General features: G+C 32.8%; 1 protein-coding gene across 1 annotated transcript; it reads right to left on the minus strand.

The window, feature by feature from the left end:
- Positions 1-521: 521 nt before the first annotated feature.
- LOC127739347 (uncharacterized) lies at positions 522-4,003 on the minus strand. Its single transcript, XM_052251034.1, has one exon. The coding sequence runs from the start codon at positions 3,939-3,941 to the stop codon at positions 2,040-2,042; it is 1,902 nt and encodes a 633-aa protein (XP_052106994.1). The 5' UTR covers positions 3,942-4,003; the 3' UTR covers positions 522-2,039.
- Positions 4,004-21,181: the final 17,178 nt, after the last annotated feature.

The raw sequence follows: 21,181 nt of genomic DNA on the forward strand, positions 1-21,181 counted from the left end.
GATTTATCCTGTCCAGTACTATAGAAAAAATTTCACCTAACATTTCATTGCATATAAGAAAATAACCATCACTTGAAGTTAACCAATCAAATTTTTCCCCTTTTTTAACCTGTGTACAAGCTTTAGTAACCATGTAACCTCAAGTTTCCAAAATATTCTATAGAAACCCCAAATAAAGAAATAATGGTGCTTTGAAATACCCAAGATATATGTTTATGACTCAGAAATGTTTTACTGCAATGAAATGTAGGATCAATTACCTACAACTGTCAAATTCAAGGGAATATTTTTTTTCGACCTATTTTCGTATGCAACCGGATGTGACGTACTATGATTTGGTGGTATTACACCTCAAACACATCAAACGAATGGAAACAATTCTCATATTCCTGACTTAGTACAAGAATTTCTCTATGTAGAAAATGGTGGAATAAACATTGTTTTATAGCTAACTAAACATCTCATCATTCTTAATATTCTTTTAACAAAAACTTCAACTATAAATAATTGATTGGTTGATATTATATATTTTATTTACATCTGCTAAACATTTTAAACATAATTATCTTAGTGACTGCTACTAACATAGAAATTTAAATTTATACAAATATGGACAATAAGCGGAATGCTACTTGGATCGCAGTAATGCACAATAAGATAATTACAAAAAAGTTTTATATTGTATATTTCACTTTTACTACATTGGTCTAAATAGGTGAACGTGCGAGTTTTTTGGCACCAAAACTAGTGTAACTTTACCAAATTGTGTGTTTGCACAAAATCAGACTATCTGTATCGTGTGAAACTGTCTTTGTTTTTGACGTCTTTTCTCGTAGAAGTCGGATATGAATGGATTATGTGGTTTGTCCAGTATTTGTAGCGATTCCTGTTCTCCTTTTAATGTATGTTGATATGCGTATACATTGCAAATAAACATTTTTAAATGGAAAACATATCTTGCAGTTTTTATTGATTACTGCTTAATCAGAAAAAAGTAAAACAAAAATACCAATCTCCACTACAAATTAAAGAAAAACAGAAATCCATAAAAAACTGAAAAAATCAATCGGTATAAATCAATGGAACAAGAATTCCTGACATGGTACAGACATTTTCTAAAAATGAGGATGCAAGTTATTTGAGCTGAAGCTAAATTATACAAAATTATTCCATTTAATTTTGTTTTTCTTAATCAAATATAATTTCTTATCAAGTTAGTTTTAAATCATGACCTTAAAGTTATCAGTATGTACAGATAAAATTATATACTGATCTAATACATTCATATACAATGAAAGCCTTGCTTCAATCCAGTTTAAAAAAGTTAAAGTTACACTTGCAGATGCTGAGAATGAAACTGCACTTCACAAGTTGTTTTCGTGTACATTTATTGTACATTGTATCTAAAAGAAACACTTTTTCTTTTTCCTGCGTCAAATGCCACACAGATATTTGCTTGACTACAGACGTATTTATCTATGAACATAAGGTTATTTTCTTGTGATCAAGTTTCAATCAGACTTTGGTTCACTTATTTAGAGTTTGTAAAATCTTTTTATGGGTGAGTTTTATCTGAATTTGACGTTGTTTTTATTTTTCCCGAAAAACATTATCTAATTCCTTGTATAAAAATGATTTTCGTTGTATTAATTTTCTTCAATATAGACTAATCCTTTCAGTTCAATCCTCTTTGAATGTTCGTTGGAATTTTATTATATAAAATGGCGACTTAGATACTTCCGATAAGGGACAATTTTTCAAGTCACAAAATTTTGGACGAGCAACAACAAAAGGTCCTCACACGCGTTATCGCGACGGTTATTTAGTATGCGAGTTTTTTTTTACAGATAAATATACAGTGCATAAAGTTTTCTTATACTGTTTTTTAAAAATTGATAACTGAAAAGTAAAGGCAACGCACCTTTTTTTTTTTCGTTTTCACGGTTATCAATATAAAACCTCTGCGAAAAAACATTGTCTTGATCTGTTTGAACGCCACTGTCTACAAATTCATCAAACAATTGTTATTAAGCTTAACATTAAAGATAAGAGTATATATATACATAGCTTCCATTAGCCAACCAAATATTTCCAATAGAATCTCTCGTGATGTCCGTTGGGCTGCTAGGTATTTCTTGTACCGAAACATCATGTAACAATTCTCCATATGAATTAAACAGACAAATTTTGTTCCTATTGTAATCAACTATAAATATATTACCATATGGATCTCCACATATGCCCCTGAAACTTGAATCTCTGTTTTCATGAACATTGCATACCCTAAGGTTTCTGTCAAATGTGAAAACCTTGTTCCCACATGGTATTATGATGTGCTTCGATACGGTTTCAGTTATCCTCAAAGGCTTTGTGGTTATCAGCCCGGAATATTTTTCCTCGACAGGGATATTTTTTAATGTTGTTTCATTTATGTTGACTGGCCAGTCTTCATTAATATTCACCTCATAAAAACATTTACCTTCAACAGAATACGCCACAATACGGTTGTCATCTAGCACAGAACAAGTGGCCGTTTGGAACTCGGACATGCGGACTATCTCTTCAGTTTTGGTTGTAGTTCCTTTGGTTATTTTCCTGATAACTTCACCAGACTTTACCCAAATTTCATTCTGTGTCGCTCGTAATATTTGCTCTGCATTATCACCTGGAACTTGATACCCGATGATTGAACCTTTAGCGGTGTAAAGCTGAATAGATGAAACCAGTATCCATGTCTTATCTTCACATACACCGAATACACTCCGAATGATGTTGCCGACACTCAAAGAATGTACTTTCTTAAATTCAGTTACGTCGCAAATAGTGGGTAGTGAATAAATGTGTGACTCTGATGCACCTATCATGTTAGCTTGCTCTCCTCTCCTAACTAAGCCAAAACAGTTTTCAATATATTTGTGTTCGAGTTGATTCCCGAAACAAAACTGTGGTGCAAATACTTTTAACTGATTGTCCTTCGTAATAGCATTGCTTAATGTCTGGTAAATAAATGTGTAATCATTGAGCAGAGTTCCATCGCAACTGCGCTTTACAATTTCTTCAGTGTTTCTAAGCAAGCAAAGTAAAGACAGTTTCTTTGTTTCAAGTTCATCTTGAAAATTACTAATCGATTTTATATCTTCCTTCTGCATTTCATCAATTTGTTTTAAATTTACATCTGCTAAAAGATCAACTATTTTGCACAAAGTTTCTTTAGATCTGTTTCCATGTGTTCTTATTTCATCTTTCCATTGTTTACACAATTTATAATGATTTTGTTCTGCGAATTTCGATATTTCTCTCTCTTGGTCTAGTCCAGAAATCTTCGATTTTATCGCGCCAATAGCTGATCGCAAAAGGTCTCTCCTTCTCTGGGCTTGAAACATTATTGGCTCACTTTTGTGAAGTTTGTGATTCTGTGTAACACAGTCCTGGCATACTGCTCTATTACAAGGCTCGCAGTAAAGAGTAAAATCCTTATTGTGAGTTTCACAAATTGCACCATTAAGATTTGTCTCCTCTGGTGATTTATTTTCAGTATATTTTATTTGTATCTTTTCTGTTTTGTGAGTCTTAAATAATTTGTGCTTTAGATGATATGCAGAACACTCAAAACACATGTTACTGATGCAATCGATACAACTAGAAACACCGATTCTGTCATTTTCACACATCTGACATAGTACCATAACGTTCGTATCAGGCGTATCTGCCTTTTTAAAGTACGGATAAAGGATTAAACCGTCAACCCCCTTGTCTGGAAGTACTTGTATCGCTCGACATAATGGACAACATAATGTATTCTTACCTTCAATCAATTTCGTAACACACGGACTACAAAATGTGTGAAAGCAACTTAGAAGAATAGGTTTAGTAAAGTCCGAAAGACAGATTCCGCACTTAACAATATCCATTTCATGACCACTTTGAGAACATTCAGCCATTTTATTGTCCTTAAAATGAGTTACACTACAAATATACACACGCCGTTTATCGAGGGTTGTCCTTTAAATGATTAAAACTGTACATTAAATTTTCTAGACGTTGGCCACACACGTTTATCGTGTGTTACATATTATGTATATATTTGATCTTACAAATGACTCACAGGTAGAATTGCTTTTTATAGTCACGAAAGTGGTACTCATTGCAGAAATGTCGCGGCGTTGCAAGAGCTGCTGAAATTCACACTTTGTTATTACGATACTTTTTAACATATTTTTGTATTTTGAATAAATAACCTACAACTATACATTTATATATTTTATTGCCTTCATATTATTTAGAAATATCGAATATATATGGTTGTTAATTCGAAATTTAAAAGTTAAATAAGATATCAAAAACAAACATTTCATGGCTAGAATTATTGACAATTACAGAGATAAAAGGATGAAAAATAAAGGATTCAAAGATATAAATTATTTAAATTTAAAAATGTATAGTTTAAACGTCCATGAAGTAGGAAAATAAATGTCACAAATAACCAGAATACACCTAGAGGCAAATATACAGTCTTCAATACTAAAATCGTGTAAACGCGATATGTCAAGCTCGTTAGAGTTTTGTGGATATATAGCTGAAATTATCAATGATATGCCATCTACACCAACTTTTTCGTTCGATGTCTTCGTCAGACATTTATGGTTGATATTAGTTAACTGTGTGCTCGGCTGCACTGTTTTCTTGAATACGTTGGTATGAAATATGCTACAAATATGCAATAACTTTATTTGAACTTTGATATTAATAAAAACAGAAAAAAATAATTTATTTTTAAAAAAGGATTGCTCCTCAACTTACTTTTTCGTAGGTATCTCTAAGCAATTTTACATATGTTATTACGTTTACTTACGACTGCAAGTAAAGGAACTTTTATATAGACTGCCGTAGGAACTTTCTTAGATTTCTTAAAGAAAAAAGTCGATTTCGCGGCAAATGCGATAGTCTGAACCATTTACACGTTTTAACGAAAACTTGCAAAACCGTTTCTGCGGCATGCCATACCTCACACTAGAAGTGTCATAGATATCTATAGTTCTGTTTAATTGACAGAAAAGAGATTGGCAGAACAAAGAGCCACATATCGATTTATGTTTGGTATTGCCAATTGTAAAGACTGTACAACGCAAGTTCCAAAAATTCCATTCAATCCAATCATGTATAGTTTGCGAAAGTGTAACTCTTCTATCGACTCCTGATACCTTACATTTAACCTTTTTATGGAATATGCAAGACGTGTTTTAATAACTTATTGGTTGCATTGCTTTCTATGGGGAAATCGTGATGATAGCGTTTCACAAAATCATCATAGCAGGTAAAAGCTCTTGCATATCGTATCAGCTGAGAAACAGGCTTATTATTCAGGAGAAGGTGGTTTATTGCTTACAAGTTGAGGACAATTTGCAATTTTATTGTCTCGTTTGTCTAAATTATTTTATAAAGCCAAATTACAGGTAATGTAACTCTTTGAAATAAAAAGAAGGAAATGATAAATGTTGTTTTCTTAATTTCTAATCTTGAGTATATATCAATGGAATCTAATCAGAGTAGTTGGTATCGAAAATCGGGTTTTCTACACCTTGATACCGTACTTTGCATCCAAGAGCCACAATGTGAATCTTTTTGGCGATTGAGCATAGCAAACTACCTAAAGAGCTGCGCATTGTGTCCATATTTATACGCAGAAATCACAATAGTTTGTTTATTGTGCTATGTCTAGTCTTTTACAACCTCCTTTGACATTTATATGCTGGACAAACATAAGCTTGATGACGTCTCATCGCTCACTGTGACGTAGCAGTTAACTACTGCTCAGACATTGTGACGTCAACGATAAATTTTGCTCATGTCTCAAACCCGTGATACGAGAATTACGGAGCGAATGAACAGGGTGATTCAGACAACGGGAAATATCGTAGGTTGACAAGGCTATAATCGTAACAAGACAAATTGTAGAGGATTTTGAAAGTTACATATCAATTTATTAGAAAATGCCTTTACAGTTATTTAAGGAATGACTTATAACTGAATAACCCGCGTAGTGGGTTATTTTAAAGTGTGCACCACATTTTTTATGTTATTTCGAATAGACAGAAAAAATATTCCAGTCATTTCTTATAATTTAATTCTTAATTCCATTTTAAACCGGAGTAAATCATGAAAAAACGTTGATGACGTTAAGGTCACATGACAAAATTATGTCTATGGGCTGATAAACAAAACAACGTCAGCCAATCAGAAGACGCGTTACATCCAAAATTAAATTATTGATTATTGAAGGATCAGAACAGCTCTAATCTCTTATACCATTTATTCTTGTTTTATTAAGATTTCTTCTGTATAATTGATAAGAATTGTTATTTTATACTATGTAACAAGATAGATTAAACATTAGGTTCACGAGATCATGTGTGTACCGGTTGAAACAGTAACTTAATTCTATATAAGATAGAATAAGTAGATGTTAACTTCAACCTGTTTTTATAAGTTTCCAGAAGAGAGGCGAAGGATACAAAAGGGACATTCAAACTCATAAGTCCTATTGAACGCGTTTATGTTTCTGCACCAAATGAAGTACTTTATACCTTGTCCTTGCGTCAATAAGTGTGGACAATAAATTGAATAATCAATTATCCATGTACTATTCAAATGTAGATTATATTAGTAAAACTTTATCTCGATTAAAATAGGGCAATCCTTGAATGAAGTACTCCCAAAAAAAATGAAATCATTTTCCTTTTCAAAAATCAACAAATGTATATAAATAAATTATATTTTAAAAATAACTCAATATATTTTTGGACAAAAACTTAGATGATATATTTGTAATTGGTTTAGTCTATAGCTATATATTCAATCATCAAGGATACCTATTAAACTTATTTAACACGCATCCAAATAATTGCTTCTCATAAAAAAAACTCAATAAAAATCTGACATACGGTTCAAGATGATACTGCAGATGAGTAATATTTAAAAACGTGTTCACGCCCCCCTTTGCTCGAATGTGACATCATCGAATTGGTGTTACATCGATTTTGTAGGAAAATGACCATTGTTATATTATAGTTCGTTTCTCTGTGTGTTACATTTTAATGTTGTGTTTTTGTTGTGTCGTTGTTCTCCTCTTATATTTGATGCGTTTCCCTCAGTTTAAGTTTGTAACCCGGATTTGTTTTTATCTCTATCGATTTATGAGTTTCGAACAGCGGTATACTACTGTTGCCTGTATTTTGTACTTACACGAGCATTACTACGGGTGCCACATGTAGATCAGGATTTGCTTACCCTTCCGGACCACCTAAGAGCTTCCCCAGTTTATGGTGGGGTTCGTGTTGCTCAGTCTTTAGTTTAGTATACGGTTGTTTTTCTTTTGTCCTTTTTCGTATTTTTCGGTAGCATTGTCAGTTTGTGTCAACTTATTAGTTTCAATAGCCCTTTGATATTTTCCGGCATATTTTACGGCAAGCATGTACTTTCAAGGTGGAAAATGGAATGAATTTTGCAATCTGTTATTAAAATATTATAATTGGAATGTTACAATATCATCACTAAAACAAACAATTTCAACATTGTAAAGCTTTTTTTTACCTTACATTATTTAATCATTTCTACCATAAAAGCCCTGCCACTTCATTCCAATCAATATGTATTCTTCCTGTATTTGTCATTAATTCGTACCGTATGTATACCGATATGTCATATATTCACTTGTTAAATAACAGTTTTATATCAATGCGTCATTCGACTAGATAGGACAAATATAAGTATATACAAGATTTTAATGGTAATGCAAAGATTGTTGTTTTTTCGAGATTCAAAAACTATGTGTTGTGTCTGGTTTGTGCGCATATAGCAGGAGACACCTATCCTGTCGACGCACCCAGTCTCGTCCACCTGGTGTTCATTAGATTCCCTCACATTTTGTTTTTCTAATTTGATCATGTTTATTTGTATCTTCTTTATGAATTTACATAATGTATGAGATTTTAACATCGGTATACTATTGTTGCCACACATTTATCGTTAATTTACAGTTTATACTATTTATACCATATAAAATGTATACCTATCTACAAACAATCATTTTACAATTTTACTACATAAATTTGAAACTAACTACATGATGATCAAAACGGGATATAGCATCCTGATTTTACGGTGATGTTGTTTATAGAGCCCAGAAATTTAGATACGATCCATGTAAACTAACTGCTCTTTTGAATAAACTTATTCTTAGAAGTTTTCAATCTGATCGATGTGTATTAATTGATACTTTAGTCTTGGAGAACATGGTTAATTTATTATTTGTAATTGACTTTGCTTTTTTTTTGTCATTTTTGTCTCTGGTGGAGAGTTGTCTCATTAGCAATCATACCACATCTTCTTATTTTTTATATTTTGACCTAGCTTTTAGTAACTGTTAGCACTGTTATATCGGTGCTTTGTGTCCATTGTTTCTATGTTATTTGTTTTGTGTACCTCAAATCGATGTTTTAATTTAAGCTAATTGCGACTGATTTTTACAGTGTGTTATTATGTTGTGCTGTAACTACATTGTCCAGGTTTTGGGGTGGGGGATGAGCGATCACAGACATGTTTAACTCCGCCACATTATTTCCAAATTATGTCCAAAGTTAGGAGTCTGTAGGTCAGTGGTTTTCATTGGTTCATGTCTGTCGTTTTTGTTTTAAATTAGGCCGTTAGTTTTTTTTAATTGTTTCACATTTTTCATGTCTTTTATAGCCGACGATACGGTATGGGTCTTTATCATTGCTGAAGGCCGTACGGTGACCTATAATTGCTTCATTTGAACTCTGGCAGATAGTTGTCTCATTAGCAATCATACCTTATTTTTATGTTCAGTTGTTACATGAATCAGTGTCTGGATGTGGGCCTTCATCACATATTCTTTAATTTTTTAGTCCGTTTTTCTCTATTCTTTATACTTTTTGCTTATTATTCTCTATTCTTTATATTTTAGCACATCATTATTCTCTATTCTTTATTTTTTGGTCCATTTTTTTCTATTCTTTAAATTTGAGAATGGAAACGGGGAATGTGTCAAAGAGACAACAATCTAACCAAAGAGCAGAAAAAAGCACAATGCCAACAGTGGGTTTTCAACACAGCGAGAAAATGCCACACCCGGAGGCGGGCTTCAGGAGGCCCCTAAACAAACATGTGTACTAGTTCAGCGAAAATGGACGTCACACTAAACTCCGCATAAGTATAACAAAGGCCTGAGGTTCCTGACTTGGGACAGGCGCAAAAATGCGGCGGGGTTAAACATGTATTGTGAGATCTCAACCCTCCCACTATACTTTTAGCCAATGTAAAACCCATTTTTGGCCCATTATTCTCTATTCTGTTAACCCACATCAACGCCCTCATGAATTGTCTGTGATGCTTTATGATTTTTTTTTTTAGTTAATTATGTATTATATTATAATTCAGCAATGATGGATGATTTAAAAGCATTCGTAAAATTACAATAACACACAATTTCAATCTATACACAAATATTTGTAGTTTATGATAAAGGAGATCAAATCTTGCTGCATTATATGAGGAACTGTTGCACATTTGCATTTAATAACTTGGAATGTGTATGTGAATGAGCTTTTCGTGAAGAACACAATGACTATTGCAATATCCTTAAACTTATTGTTCCGCCGTATATATGATGTCTTTTATACGGAGTATATATCTCCTAGTTGATACGATATTCAAGAGCTTGAAAAGTGTTTCCAATCATGATTTCCTTAGTAGAGGTTTGCTGCATACAAAGCTGGTATTGAACCAAAGGTTTCAAGTGGTACAGTAGTAGAGTCATCTTTTCGAAAGCATAACGGACGCCATCATTATTTGGTTGACCATTTTGGAATATCTGTCCAATTGTCGTAGCCGCCGTCCCACTCTCTTTTCGTCAATTGTAATATCACTGAATGAGACTTATTCAGTGAGAATAACATTCTCCGTATCTTTTTATGATTCATTAACAAATGAATTAAATAAAATCTTTTCTTATCAATTCAATGTCATATATGTATGTTCGTTATGCAGTCGTTACTTCGACTTTTATATCTCGAAATGTGTGAACAATAATATGACTATCGGATTTCTCTCTACTAACCGTTGTGAACTATCGAAGCACTATCTTAGCACTACTATCACACTGTCAAACTGGTAAATATTTCTTGCATAGTTCTTCAGTATTAAAAAAAGGTACGTTTGATTCTCTTTTTTTTAAAAAGAGAGAAAAAAATTACCAAGAAAAATTATATTAGAATATATTTTTACACTAAACTTCTTTCTGGCATAAGTTAATTGCCCATTGCAGTTAGTGTTTTCATCTCATATATCCCAGTTACCATGAGATTAAGGTAACTACCGAAACAAGAAGACTAGATAAAGGCAACAGTAGTATACCGCTGTTCGAAATTCATAAATCGATTGAGAAAAAAACAAATCCAAGTTACAAACTAAAACTGAGGGAAACACATCACATATAAGAGGAGAACTACGACACAACAGAAACACAACATTAAAAAGTAACACACACAGAAAACGAACTATAATATAATGGTCATTTTCCTGACTTGGTACAGGACATTTTAAGAAAAAAATAGTGGGTTGAACCTGGTTTTGTGGAAACCAAACCTCCCGCTTTTATGGCAATGTTAAATATAACATTAAAATGACAACATTTCATGACAGGACTACAAAACAAATAAATGGGAGAACATATAGGTCAGAGAAACATACGAATAAAAGAACTAGTCTGCTTCATACCTTGATCTTTTTCTACATATTGACACAGATGGATGACTTCAATCTATAATCTATGACAAACATGACGATTTCAACTTTCAATTTTCCATTTCTTACTTTTTAGCAGAAGCATGCCCTCTTTCCCATCGTATGTCGTTAACATATCTCAATTGATACGTTACGCTCGTGAATTTTCACACTATGCAGACTAAATTAACAGGGATGGGATTCTTACACAAAACCTGTTCCAACAGAGTTATGAGGAAGAACGAATACAATCCCTTCTACGGAAGATTTACGGTCACCATCACGAATTGGTTGACCGATACGAAATGTTCGTGTCTCAATTCACCAGACATTAATCTTATATGTTTATGTTTATTGTTTCAAGATATAACAGGAATGACAAAGATGATGAACCTAATTAAAAAAAATGTTCCCAAAGTTTTGACAAATATACGTTCTGTAATACTGAATCGGAAAAATTGACAGGCCTTATAACCGCTGAACCTTTTGACGCCATTGAAAACTGAACCTTTGTTCTCGTGAATATTGCTGATAATAAATTCTCTGTCAAGAGTGATAACTTTGTCCTTGCATTTCAGTAAAATGCGTCTTGAAACGGTTTCTGTTATCCTGAAAGGTTCAGCGGTTATAAGGTCTGCCATCTTGTCCTCAGTGATGACAGTTTTAATGTAACTTGATTTATATTGATTGGCCAGTCTTCATTAATATTCACATCGTAAAACATTAATCTTTAAAAGAATATAAAACAACGTGGTTGTCATTAAGCAATGCACATGTAGAGTTGGTTGACTCGGACATGAGTACTATTGTTTTAATTCTGATTTCAGAAGCTAAGTTTATTTCATTGATAAGTGCACCAGACTTTGCAGCAAGTTCTTTTAAGGAAGCTTGCAGTATATGCTGGACGTCATTGCCATTGTATTTTTTACCTGTTTCTCTAGGTCTGCACTAGCGGAATAAAGCATTAGAAATAAAGGCAACAGTAAATAAATAAATAAAGGCAACAGTAGTATACCGCTATTTGAAATTCATAAATCGATTGAGAAAAAAACCAATCCGGGTTACAAACTAAAACTGAGGGAAACATATCAAATATAAGAGGAGAACAACGACAGAACAGAAACTCAACACTAAAATGCAACACACACAGAAACGAACTATAATATAACAATGGCCATTTTCCTGACTTGGTACAGGACATTTTAAGAAAAAAATGGTGGGTTGAACCTGGTTTTGTGGCTAGCCAAACCTCCCGCTTTTATTGCAATGTTAAATATAACAGTAAAATGATAACATTAAATGACAGGACTACAATACAAATAAATGGGAGAACATACAGGACAGAGACACACACAAATAATAGCTATCAAAAGGTACCAGGCTTATAATATAATACGCCAGAAGCGCTTCGTCTACACAAGACCCATCAGTGACGCTTAGAAAATATTCCTCCTTTTCAAATGTTTGCAGTAACCAGGACTTGTTTTTACAAATTCCAGATAAACTTAAAATGGAAACGAAACCGAGACTAAAAGAGCAAACTCTTTTATATTCAGTTTCTTTAAATATAGACGGAAGTGAATAAATGTGAAACTTCGAAGCAACCACAGTACAAGATCGTATCCTTCTCTCTACTCGACCAAAACATTCTCCAACATATTTGTGTTCAATTGGATGATCTGAGCGGAATAGCTGGACTACCACTACTAACTTGTTAGCCTGTGTAGCTACTCGTTTTAATGTCTGGTAAAGGAATGTATATGTATGTTTTTGCATTTTATCAATTGTTTGCAAATTTAAACTGCTAAAACATCTATTTATTTGCAGAACATTTCTTTTGATCTTTTTATATGTGTTCTTATTTCCTCTTTCCCTTCCTTACACAATTGATAGTAAATATTTTCTGCCGAATCTGTTTGTTGTCTTTCACGGTTTATTGTACTGATCTTTGATTTCATCGCAGTAAATGCCAGTCGCATATAGTCTCTCTTTTTCTGGGCTTGAAACAAAATCGGTTCATTTCTGTGAAATCTGTGATTTTGTGAAATACAACCATTACAAATTCCTTTATTGCAGGTTGCACAAAAGTGTGAAATTTCTTCTTTATGCGTTTTACAAATGTATTTCAAGATTTATTGTACTGATCTTTGATGTCATAACATTAAAGGCCAATCGAAATAGATTCTCCTTTTCTGGTCTTGAAACACAATCAGTTTGATTTTGTGAAATCTGTGACGTTGTGCAAAACATTTTTATAAATTGCTTTATAACAGTTTTAACAAAAGTGTGATTTTACACTTTTGTATCTTGTGCTTTAAATTCAGTGCATTCATTTTCATTTTTTTTTCTGTTTTGTAGGCCTAAAAAGTTTTGTGCTTTAAATGGTATGCAGAACATTCCAAATACATCTCGCAGTTGCAGTAATTATCAACAATATTTACAATATATTACAATTAGTAACTGCGTTTTAGTCATTGTCACACATCTGACATAGAGGCATAATGTGCGTATCAGGCGTATCTGTCTCTTTGTCATTCAGATAAAGGGTAAAACCGTCAAAACGATTATCTGGAAGTACGTATACCACTCGATATAACGGACAAATCACTTTGTCCTAACCTTCGGTCAGTTTTGCAATACACGGAGTACAAAATATATGAAATCAATTTAGAATGGGTTTGGTAAAAGCTGAAAGACAAATTCCGTATCTATCTATATCAACTTGTTTACTGTTAAAGCATATGGCCATTGTGTTAATTTAAACTTCAAATTTTAAGACATACACCAGATTTATAATTACATTTAAATACCTCGAGCTCATCGGTAGATGTATGCTTCTCAATGGGATTTCTCAAAGTGAAAAATGTTGACTGGACTGGACTCAACACTTAAACATGACCATTGGAACAGTCTGGACATCGATTTATCATCTTTATTTTTAATGAACTGGTTAGTAAAGCTTTTCACATATCGTATGTTGATTAATAATATTAATTACTGTGGAAACGCATATTTAGATAACTGAGTGTTTAAACATGGGACAGGTTACTATGTCTAGTTTCTGACAACTTATTACAGAGAAAAAATGAAATTGTTGCTTAAAATGTTGTCATCTACATGCCGTTATAATAGAAAAAAGTTCAAAGAATGAAGGAAAATTGTGCATCAATTCTTAAACACACATGGAAATATAAATTTTTGTCAGATTCTTTAATTAATCAAATTCTTTTACAACAATTTCAGATGTAATGTAAATTCCCCAACACTCTAAAAAGGAAAACGTATTTGTACTAGCTATAAAATAATCCACTCTTTGCAAGTTCGTATAAATGCTGTCGATTTACGTACGCGATAATTTCCATTTAAAACTAAATGTGCCTATCTAGACTATTACTTAGGGAGTTGAAGAAATTCTATTGAAACAAAGCTGTTACCTGTCATTCATGGATCCAATAAGATGCATTTTAAAATGCAAAAAAAGGAAAACATGAAACACCAATTAGACAGCCGATCAACCAAACCAGTCGCTAATCCTGGTTCTTTCGAAAAGATTATTCGTATAAAGGCAACAACTACAATTAACCAATTGTCCAGCTTGCTTCTTTGTACAGGCAGCAGTGGTTGGTAATACAACTTTTCGCACCAAAAACTCAATTGCCTATCTAGACTATTACTAAGGGAGTTGAAGAAATTCTATTGAAACATAGCTTTTACCTGTCATACATGTATCCGATAAGATGATAAGCACACTAAAACGTCCAAGAAATAAAATTATATTATTTAATTTTAATAAAGCCAAACAATAGATTATCATTAATACATAGAATGAACACACGTATTATAGAAGACTTTTTTATAAATGCTGTGATTGGGAATCATAACCACTAATGTCTTATTATATGCGTGTGTTTTAATTGGCGAATAAAAAAATCGCAAAAATAGATACTTATTTTCCCAGCGTAGCCATTTTACTTTACTCGATGCTCTTCAACTTCGTACTTTATATGGCTTTTTTAACTTTTTTATTCGAGCGGCACTGACGAGTATTTTGTAGACGAAACGCGCTTTTGGCGTAAAAAAAAAAGTTTGGTATCAATGATAAGTTTATTTACATGATATTTCGATAATGAATAAAAAAAAACACATTTTCCTATGGCCCGAGAACACAATTATTTCGTAGTGCTAGTGCATGGTCAAATTTAAAAATAGCACCTGCTCTATCTAAAAAAGATTTTTACAGTGTAGTGTTCTACTTTTGGGACAAATAATATCAAAATTACAGAAAAGTCTACCAGCTCTAACTCAAAATATGGACAATTCTATGTAAAGGGGGTCTATAATTAAGTTTGACAGCTTCAGACATACTAATTTTTTACCTTTTTACATGGACCAAATCACTACCCACTTTACATTAAAGTTCACCTAAATGTTTGTAGCATGTACTTTCATCCCCCTACTTAATATTTCGTGCATAAAATATAAAGAAATAATTTTGGAAAGTATATGAAAAACATTTGCAAGTTATACACTGTACACACTAGCGACTATATTTGTCAACAAAAATCAAAGGACGATCACTGTGTTCTCGGACCCTATTGATCAAATAGCAGACATGGACAGAAATTCGTTTTTAAATGAGAGTCTAACAAAAAACACACTATCCAATATTAGAATAGTTTAACGAAAGTAACCAAATATGTCCTGCGTTTGATACGGTATCCTACGTTTCTTTACATGATTGTGATGCCCGTTATGCAGCTGTTATTTCGACAAGGATTCTCTAAATGTGTAAACATATTTTGGCAATTTAATTAACGTTTTAGCTGTCAAAATTTGCTAATCTATTAAGTAGAGTGATTTCAAATATAAATTTCATTCGAATCTCTTTTGTGTAAAGAGAAAGTTGAACAAACATTGAACTATCAATATATAATATCACCCCTAACTACTAATACTCTATAACTAAAGTATGCACGCATTGCTTTCGTATTGATTTAATGCTTCTTTGTACCTACATATGATTTCAATTTCTTTACCCAATTGTTACCTCTAATAAACATGTAAACTAAATACAAAAAAGCTATTATGTTACTCTCTATTTTTGGTTAATTAATCTAGCACTTCTTTGACGACGTCAACATTTGGTAATCTATTATCTTAACCAAATAACGATAACATTCGATTCTTTTTATGAAGGGAGAATGACACGTTAAACAAAATTGTATTAAGAATATACTTTAATACATTTTGCACAAATCTGTCAGTCAAATTATTTATGATTTGTTGACACTTAATGTTTTGTAACATTGTATTATTTGTATTGAGTTAATCTTGGCTTTCTTCTTAAAATTTTAAATTTACGTTAATATTTCAATGTTTTTTCTAAACTCAATATTGATCATTTAAAAAACAAATCAAGAACCCCATATGGAGACTTGAAAACTACAAACATTTATTACAAATACAATACATTCTTACTGATATATGGTATACAAAAATACATACTTAAAATACAATAATCATGGTAAAGACATTGTTGCAATTAGTCATCAGCTGAAACAAGCTACTACAGATAGCATGTCTTAAAACGTTTCGCCATATGAGTGTACATTGAAACATGAATGACATAATTAAAGGGAATTCATTATTCTAACTCGGTATTACATACTTATAATTGTTATAATTCTATATTTTTTTTAGATAAGATTCTTCATTTATTCGTTCCTGTAAAATGGTATTTTGAAACATTATGCATCCAAAAAGGTTGTTCTGTGGTATAAAAATATAGTAACCAATAGACTTCTACCGTCGGTCGGCAAAACCCTTCCTAAAGAATGCGGTATGGTTTGCTGTGTGGGTTATACTAATAGGCAGTCGCGGACGGTAGGAATTAAGACTTGTTAGATTGATGTCACACTCTTTGCAAGCTACTGAATCCTTATAGCATTTCTCTCGGTGCGTTTGAAAGGCAAAAGTTCTGTCCTATCTAGCCTGACCTCATTTGTCCGGGGACTTTTACATTTTTGTCAAGACAATGAATTACCGACGATACAAAGGTTCGCGCAAAAGTGAATTTTATGGACAATAAAAATAAGAAAACTTATTTGTTAGTCAGCAAGTTTAAAACTATAAGACATGGTTTCGATAAGGAAACGTCAACATGCTGGCATTCATTATTAGTTAAGTTAAAAATTAAAGATAAGAGTATATGTGTACACGGTTGCTTTTATCGGCTAACCAAATATTTCCCACAGAATCTATCGTGATGTCATCCGGATTTGATATATCTTGTACTGAAATATCATGTAAACATTCTCCGTAGGAATTAAACAGACAAATTTTGTTCATATTGTAATCAACTATGAATATATTTCCATATGGATCTCTACAAACTCCCCTAAAATCTGATCCTTTATTTTCATGAACGTTGCATATCTCATAGTTTCTGTCAAGTGTGATAACATTTTCTTTGGATGTAAGTATGATGTGTTTTGACAAGGTTTCAACTATCCTAGAAGGATTAGTTGTTATAAGTTTAAGAATGTTTTGATCAACAGGTATGGTTTTTAATGTTTTTTCGTTTAAAGTCACTGGCAAGCGTTCATTAATTTTAAACTCATAAAAACATTTGCCTTTAACAGAAAACGTAACAACACGGTTGTCATCAACCACAGCGCAAGTTCCAAACTCCAACTCCAACTCCGACATTTGGACTATCTCTTCAATTCTGGTTATAGTATCTACGTGTATTTTCTTGATAAATGCCCCAGACTTTATCAAAAGTTCATTTCGGGTAGCTTGCAATATATGTGTGACATCAGGTATCTTAAATTCATACTCCAGGTCTGCATTAGCGGAATAAAGCTTCAAATAATGATCATTATCAATAACGTCACAGTAAGAAGAATATTTAACCAGTAACCAGGTCTTATTTTCACAGTTACTGGATAAACTTTTGATGTAACATTCGAATATCCTCTCTCTTTTCTCGAGACTAAAAGAATGAATTCTTGTTATTTTTGTGACTTTGCATATAAATGGAAGTGAATAAATGTGTGACTCTGATTCAACCAAAGTACAAGATCGTATTCCTCTCTCCACTCGCCCAAAACATTCTTCTATGTATTTATGTTCAATTTGATGACCAGAACGGAATTGCGGTGCTAAGACTTCTAACGTATTGTCCTGTGTAGCTGTGCGTTTTAAAGTGTCGTAAAGGAATGTATAATCATTGAATAGTTTTCCATCGCTGCAAAAGTTTACAATATTATCAGTGCTTCTAAGTAAACATTGCAAAGACAATGTCCTGGTCTCCAGTTCATCTTGGTGATTATGTATCGCTTTAATGTCTTGTTTTTGCATTTCATCCATTTTTTGCAAATTCAAATCTGCTAAAACATCTATAATTTTGCAGACAATTTCTTTTGATCTTTCAGCATGCGTTCTTATTTCGTCTTTCCCTTGCCTACACAATTGATAGTAAATATTTGCTCCAGATTGAATTTGTTGTCTTTCATGGTTTATTGCAATGACCTTTGATTTCATCGCATTAAAAGCCAATCGCAAATAATCTTTTCTTTTCTTGGCTTGAAACACCATCGGTTGTTTTTTGTAAAATCTGTGATTTTGTGAAATACATTCATTACAAATTGCTATATTGCAGCGTTCACAAAAGTGTGAAAGTTCTTCTTTGTGCGTTTTACACGTGACATCTTTAAACATGTTTGTCTCTTGTGTTTTAAATTCAGTGCATTCATTCTCTATTTTTTCTGTTTTGTGAGTCTTAAATAGTTTGTGCTTTAAATGGTATGCTGAACATTCCAAACACATCTTGCAGTTGCAGTCGATACGATTAGTAACTGCGTATTTATCATTGTCACACATCTGACAGAGAAGCATACCGTGCGTATCAGGAGTTTTTGTGTCTTTAACGTAGGGATAAAGGGTTAAACCGTCAACCCCCTTGTGTGGAATTTCTTGTACCGCTCTACATAACAGACGAATCAAAGTATCCTTACTTTCAGCCAGTTTTGTAACACACGGAGTGCACAATGCATGAAAGCAATCCAGAAGAATGGGTTTGGTAAAAGCTGAAAGACAAATTCCACATTTATCAATGTCAACTTCTTGACTACTGTTTGAACACTCAGCCATAATCATGATTATGATGTCCTTGAATGGGTTTAATCTTCAAATTTTAAGACGTACAACAGATCTATAATTACATTTTTGAATACCTCGAGCTCAGTGCATGGTAGATTTCTGCTTAACTTTACCTCACTAGTTAATTGACATACAGATGTGAGACAGGACTGTCTAAGATAACAACAATAATAATAATGGCAATTTCATTAGCTTGGTAACCCCAAGCCTAAAACTCCCCTTGTACATGATATATGACCTTAATAAAAAATATAACCCCATACAATAACAGAAAGAAATATTCAAAATAAAAGCAAAGCAAAAACCACAATCCCCTTAGAAATACTACTGGGAGGGTGGGCGGGGCTTTAGAAAAAAACGTAATTGCATGTCTGTTTATGTAGTTCATACATGTTTCTCGTTTCTATTTTTTTTATAGATTAGACCGTTGGTTTTCCCGTTTGAATGGTTTTACACTAGTATTTTTTTTTGGGGCCCTTTATAGCTTGCTGTTCGGTGTGAGCCAATGCTCCGTGTTGAAGGCCGTACCTTGACCTATAATGGTAACTTTTATAAATTGTTACTTGGATGGAGAGTTGTCTCATTGGCACTCATACCACATCTTCCTATATCTATTAAGAAGTTGATCACAATTCCATGTGGTAACAATCTCTGCGAGGCAGCGAGGCTGCGCATGAGTGAGGGGTCGTTTCAAGGCTAGATAACCCCGGGATATTAATACACGTGGCTAAAATTACATTTATCCTAAATTACACGATAAGATTTTGGCACTGTGTGAAATATTGAATGGACCGATCTGGACTGTTAGACCTGAATGAAAAGCCGTTTAATTATTTTTGTCTTTATTATTCACCCTCTTTTTTTAAATTATTTTTTTACACGTGAAAATTTCATTTGATTCTCTTATCTATGGATTGATAAAGTATGGTTATAAATCTGTATACTTCATGTTAATTAAGTGACAGATATTAATTACAAAAAAAATGTTTAAAACATGGGGGGGAGGTTATTCTGTCCAGGTTGTGACAATTGATTTAAGACATATAATGAAGTTATTGCTAATAACGTTAGCGTCTAAATCACATTATCATAAATTCAAAATTCAGTATTCTGTAATTTATCAAATATGATTAAAATGTTATCTGATCGGAGTGTTTCACCAACAAAATTAAAAACCTGACAGTATATCTTTATTGTACCTAAATAAACTACAAACGACTATAAATAAATCTTCTTACTTTTAGTTTGGAAAAGTTAAAACCAGGTTCAATCCACCATTTTCTACATTTGAAAATGCCTGTACCAAGTCAGGAATATGACAGTTGTTGTCCATTCGTTTGATGTGTTTTGTCATTTGATTTTGCCATGTGATTAGGGACTTTCCGATTGAATTTTCCTCGGAGTTCAGTATTTTTGTGATTTTACTTTTTTTTTTCACAAAAATACTGAACTCCGAGATAAATTCAAAACGGAAAGTCCCTAATCAAATGGCAAAATCAAAAGCACAAACACATCAAACGAATGGACAACAACTGTCATATTCCTGACTTGGTACAGGCATTTTCTTATGTAAAAAATGGTGGATTGAACTTGGTTTTATAGCGCTAAACCTCTCACTTGTATGACAGTCGCATCAAATTCCATTATATTGACAACGATGCGTTAATAAAACAAACAGACTTAATAGGTACAAATGTCAAAATAGGGGTACAGCAGTCAACACCGTGTCACAATCTTAATCACAACAAAAACAAACAAATATTTAACAAAGAAGCACAAAAAAGCATATATCACATTTAACAACCTCGTTCATTGCTTACTTATTTTTGTATTTTATTCATGTATGCCAAATCAACCCATAAAGGATCGAGGGATTTTAAGCACTGGGTCCGAATCGTAATTTTAACATTAACTCTGGCGTAGAATCGCGTGTTTGACGTCAGAATGTAAACGTCACACAGGTAGAGATATAAAATAATTTTGTCGTTCAAAGTATGAAAAAAATTATAATAGAATAATAACACAATGGCGGGATGTTTAAAGTACAGAGACACGTCATATGTATCAAAGAAACACAAAAATTCACACGGACAAAGCACACAAATAAAAATGAAAAATAATACAAACAACACAATGACGGGATGCAGTGCCACGTCAAATGTATATCATCCAAAACAGACCAAACAGTAAAAGTAATATTAATAAAGACAAATAAAAG

The sequence above is a fragment of the Mytilus californianus genome, unplaced genomic scaffold (genome assembly GCF_021869535.1).
Source record: "Mytilus californianus isolate M0D057914Y unplaced genomic scaffold, xbMytCali1.0.p SCAF_4, whole genome shotgun sequence".
Taxonomy (NCBI): domain Eukaryota; kingdom Metazoa; phylum Mollusca; class Bivalvia; order Mytilida; family Mytilidae; genus Mytilus; species Mytilus californianus.

What these genes read in the sequence shown, in the direction of transcription:
- LOC127739347 (XM_052251034.1), bottom strand. Translation starts at nt 3,941, where the DNA reads ATGGCTGAATGTTCTCAAAGTGGTCATGAAATGGATATTGTTAAGTGC.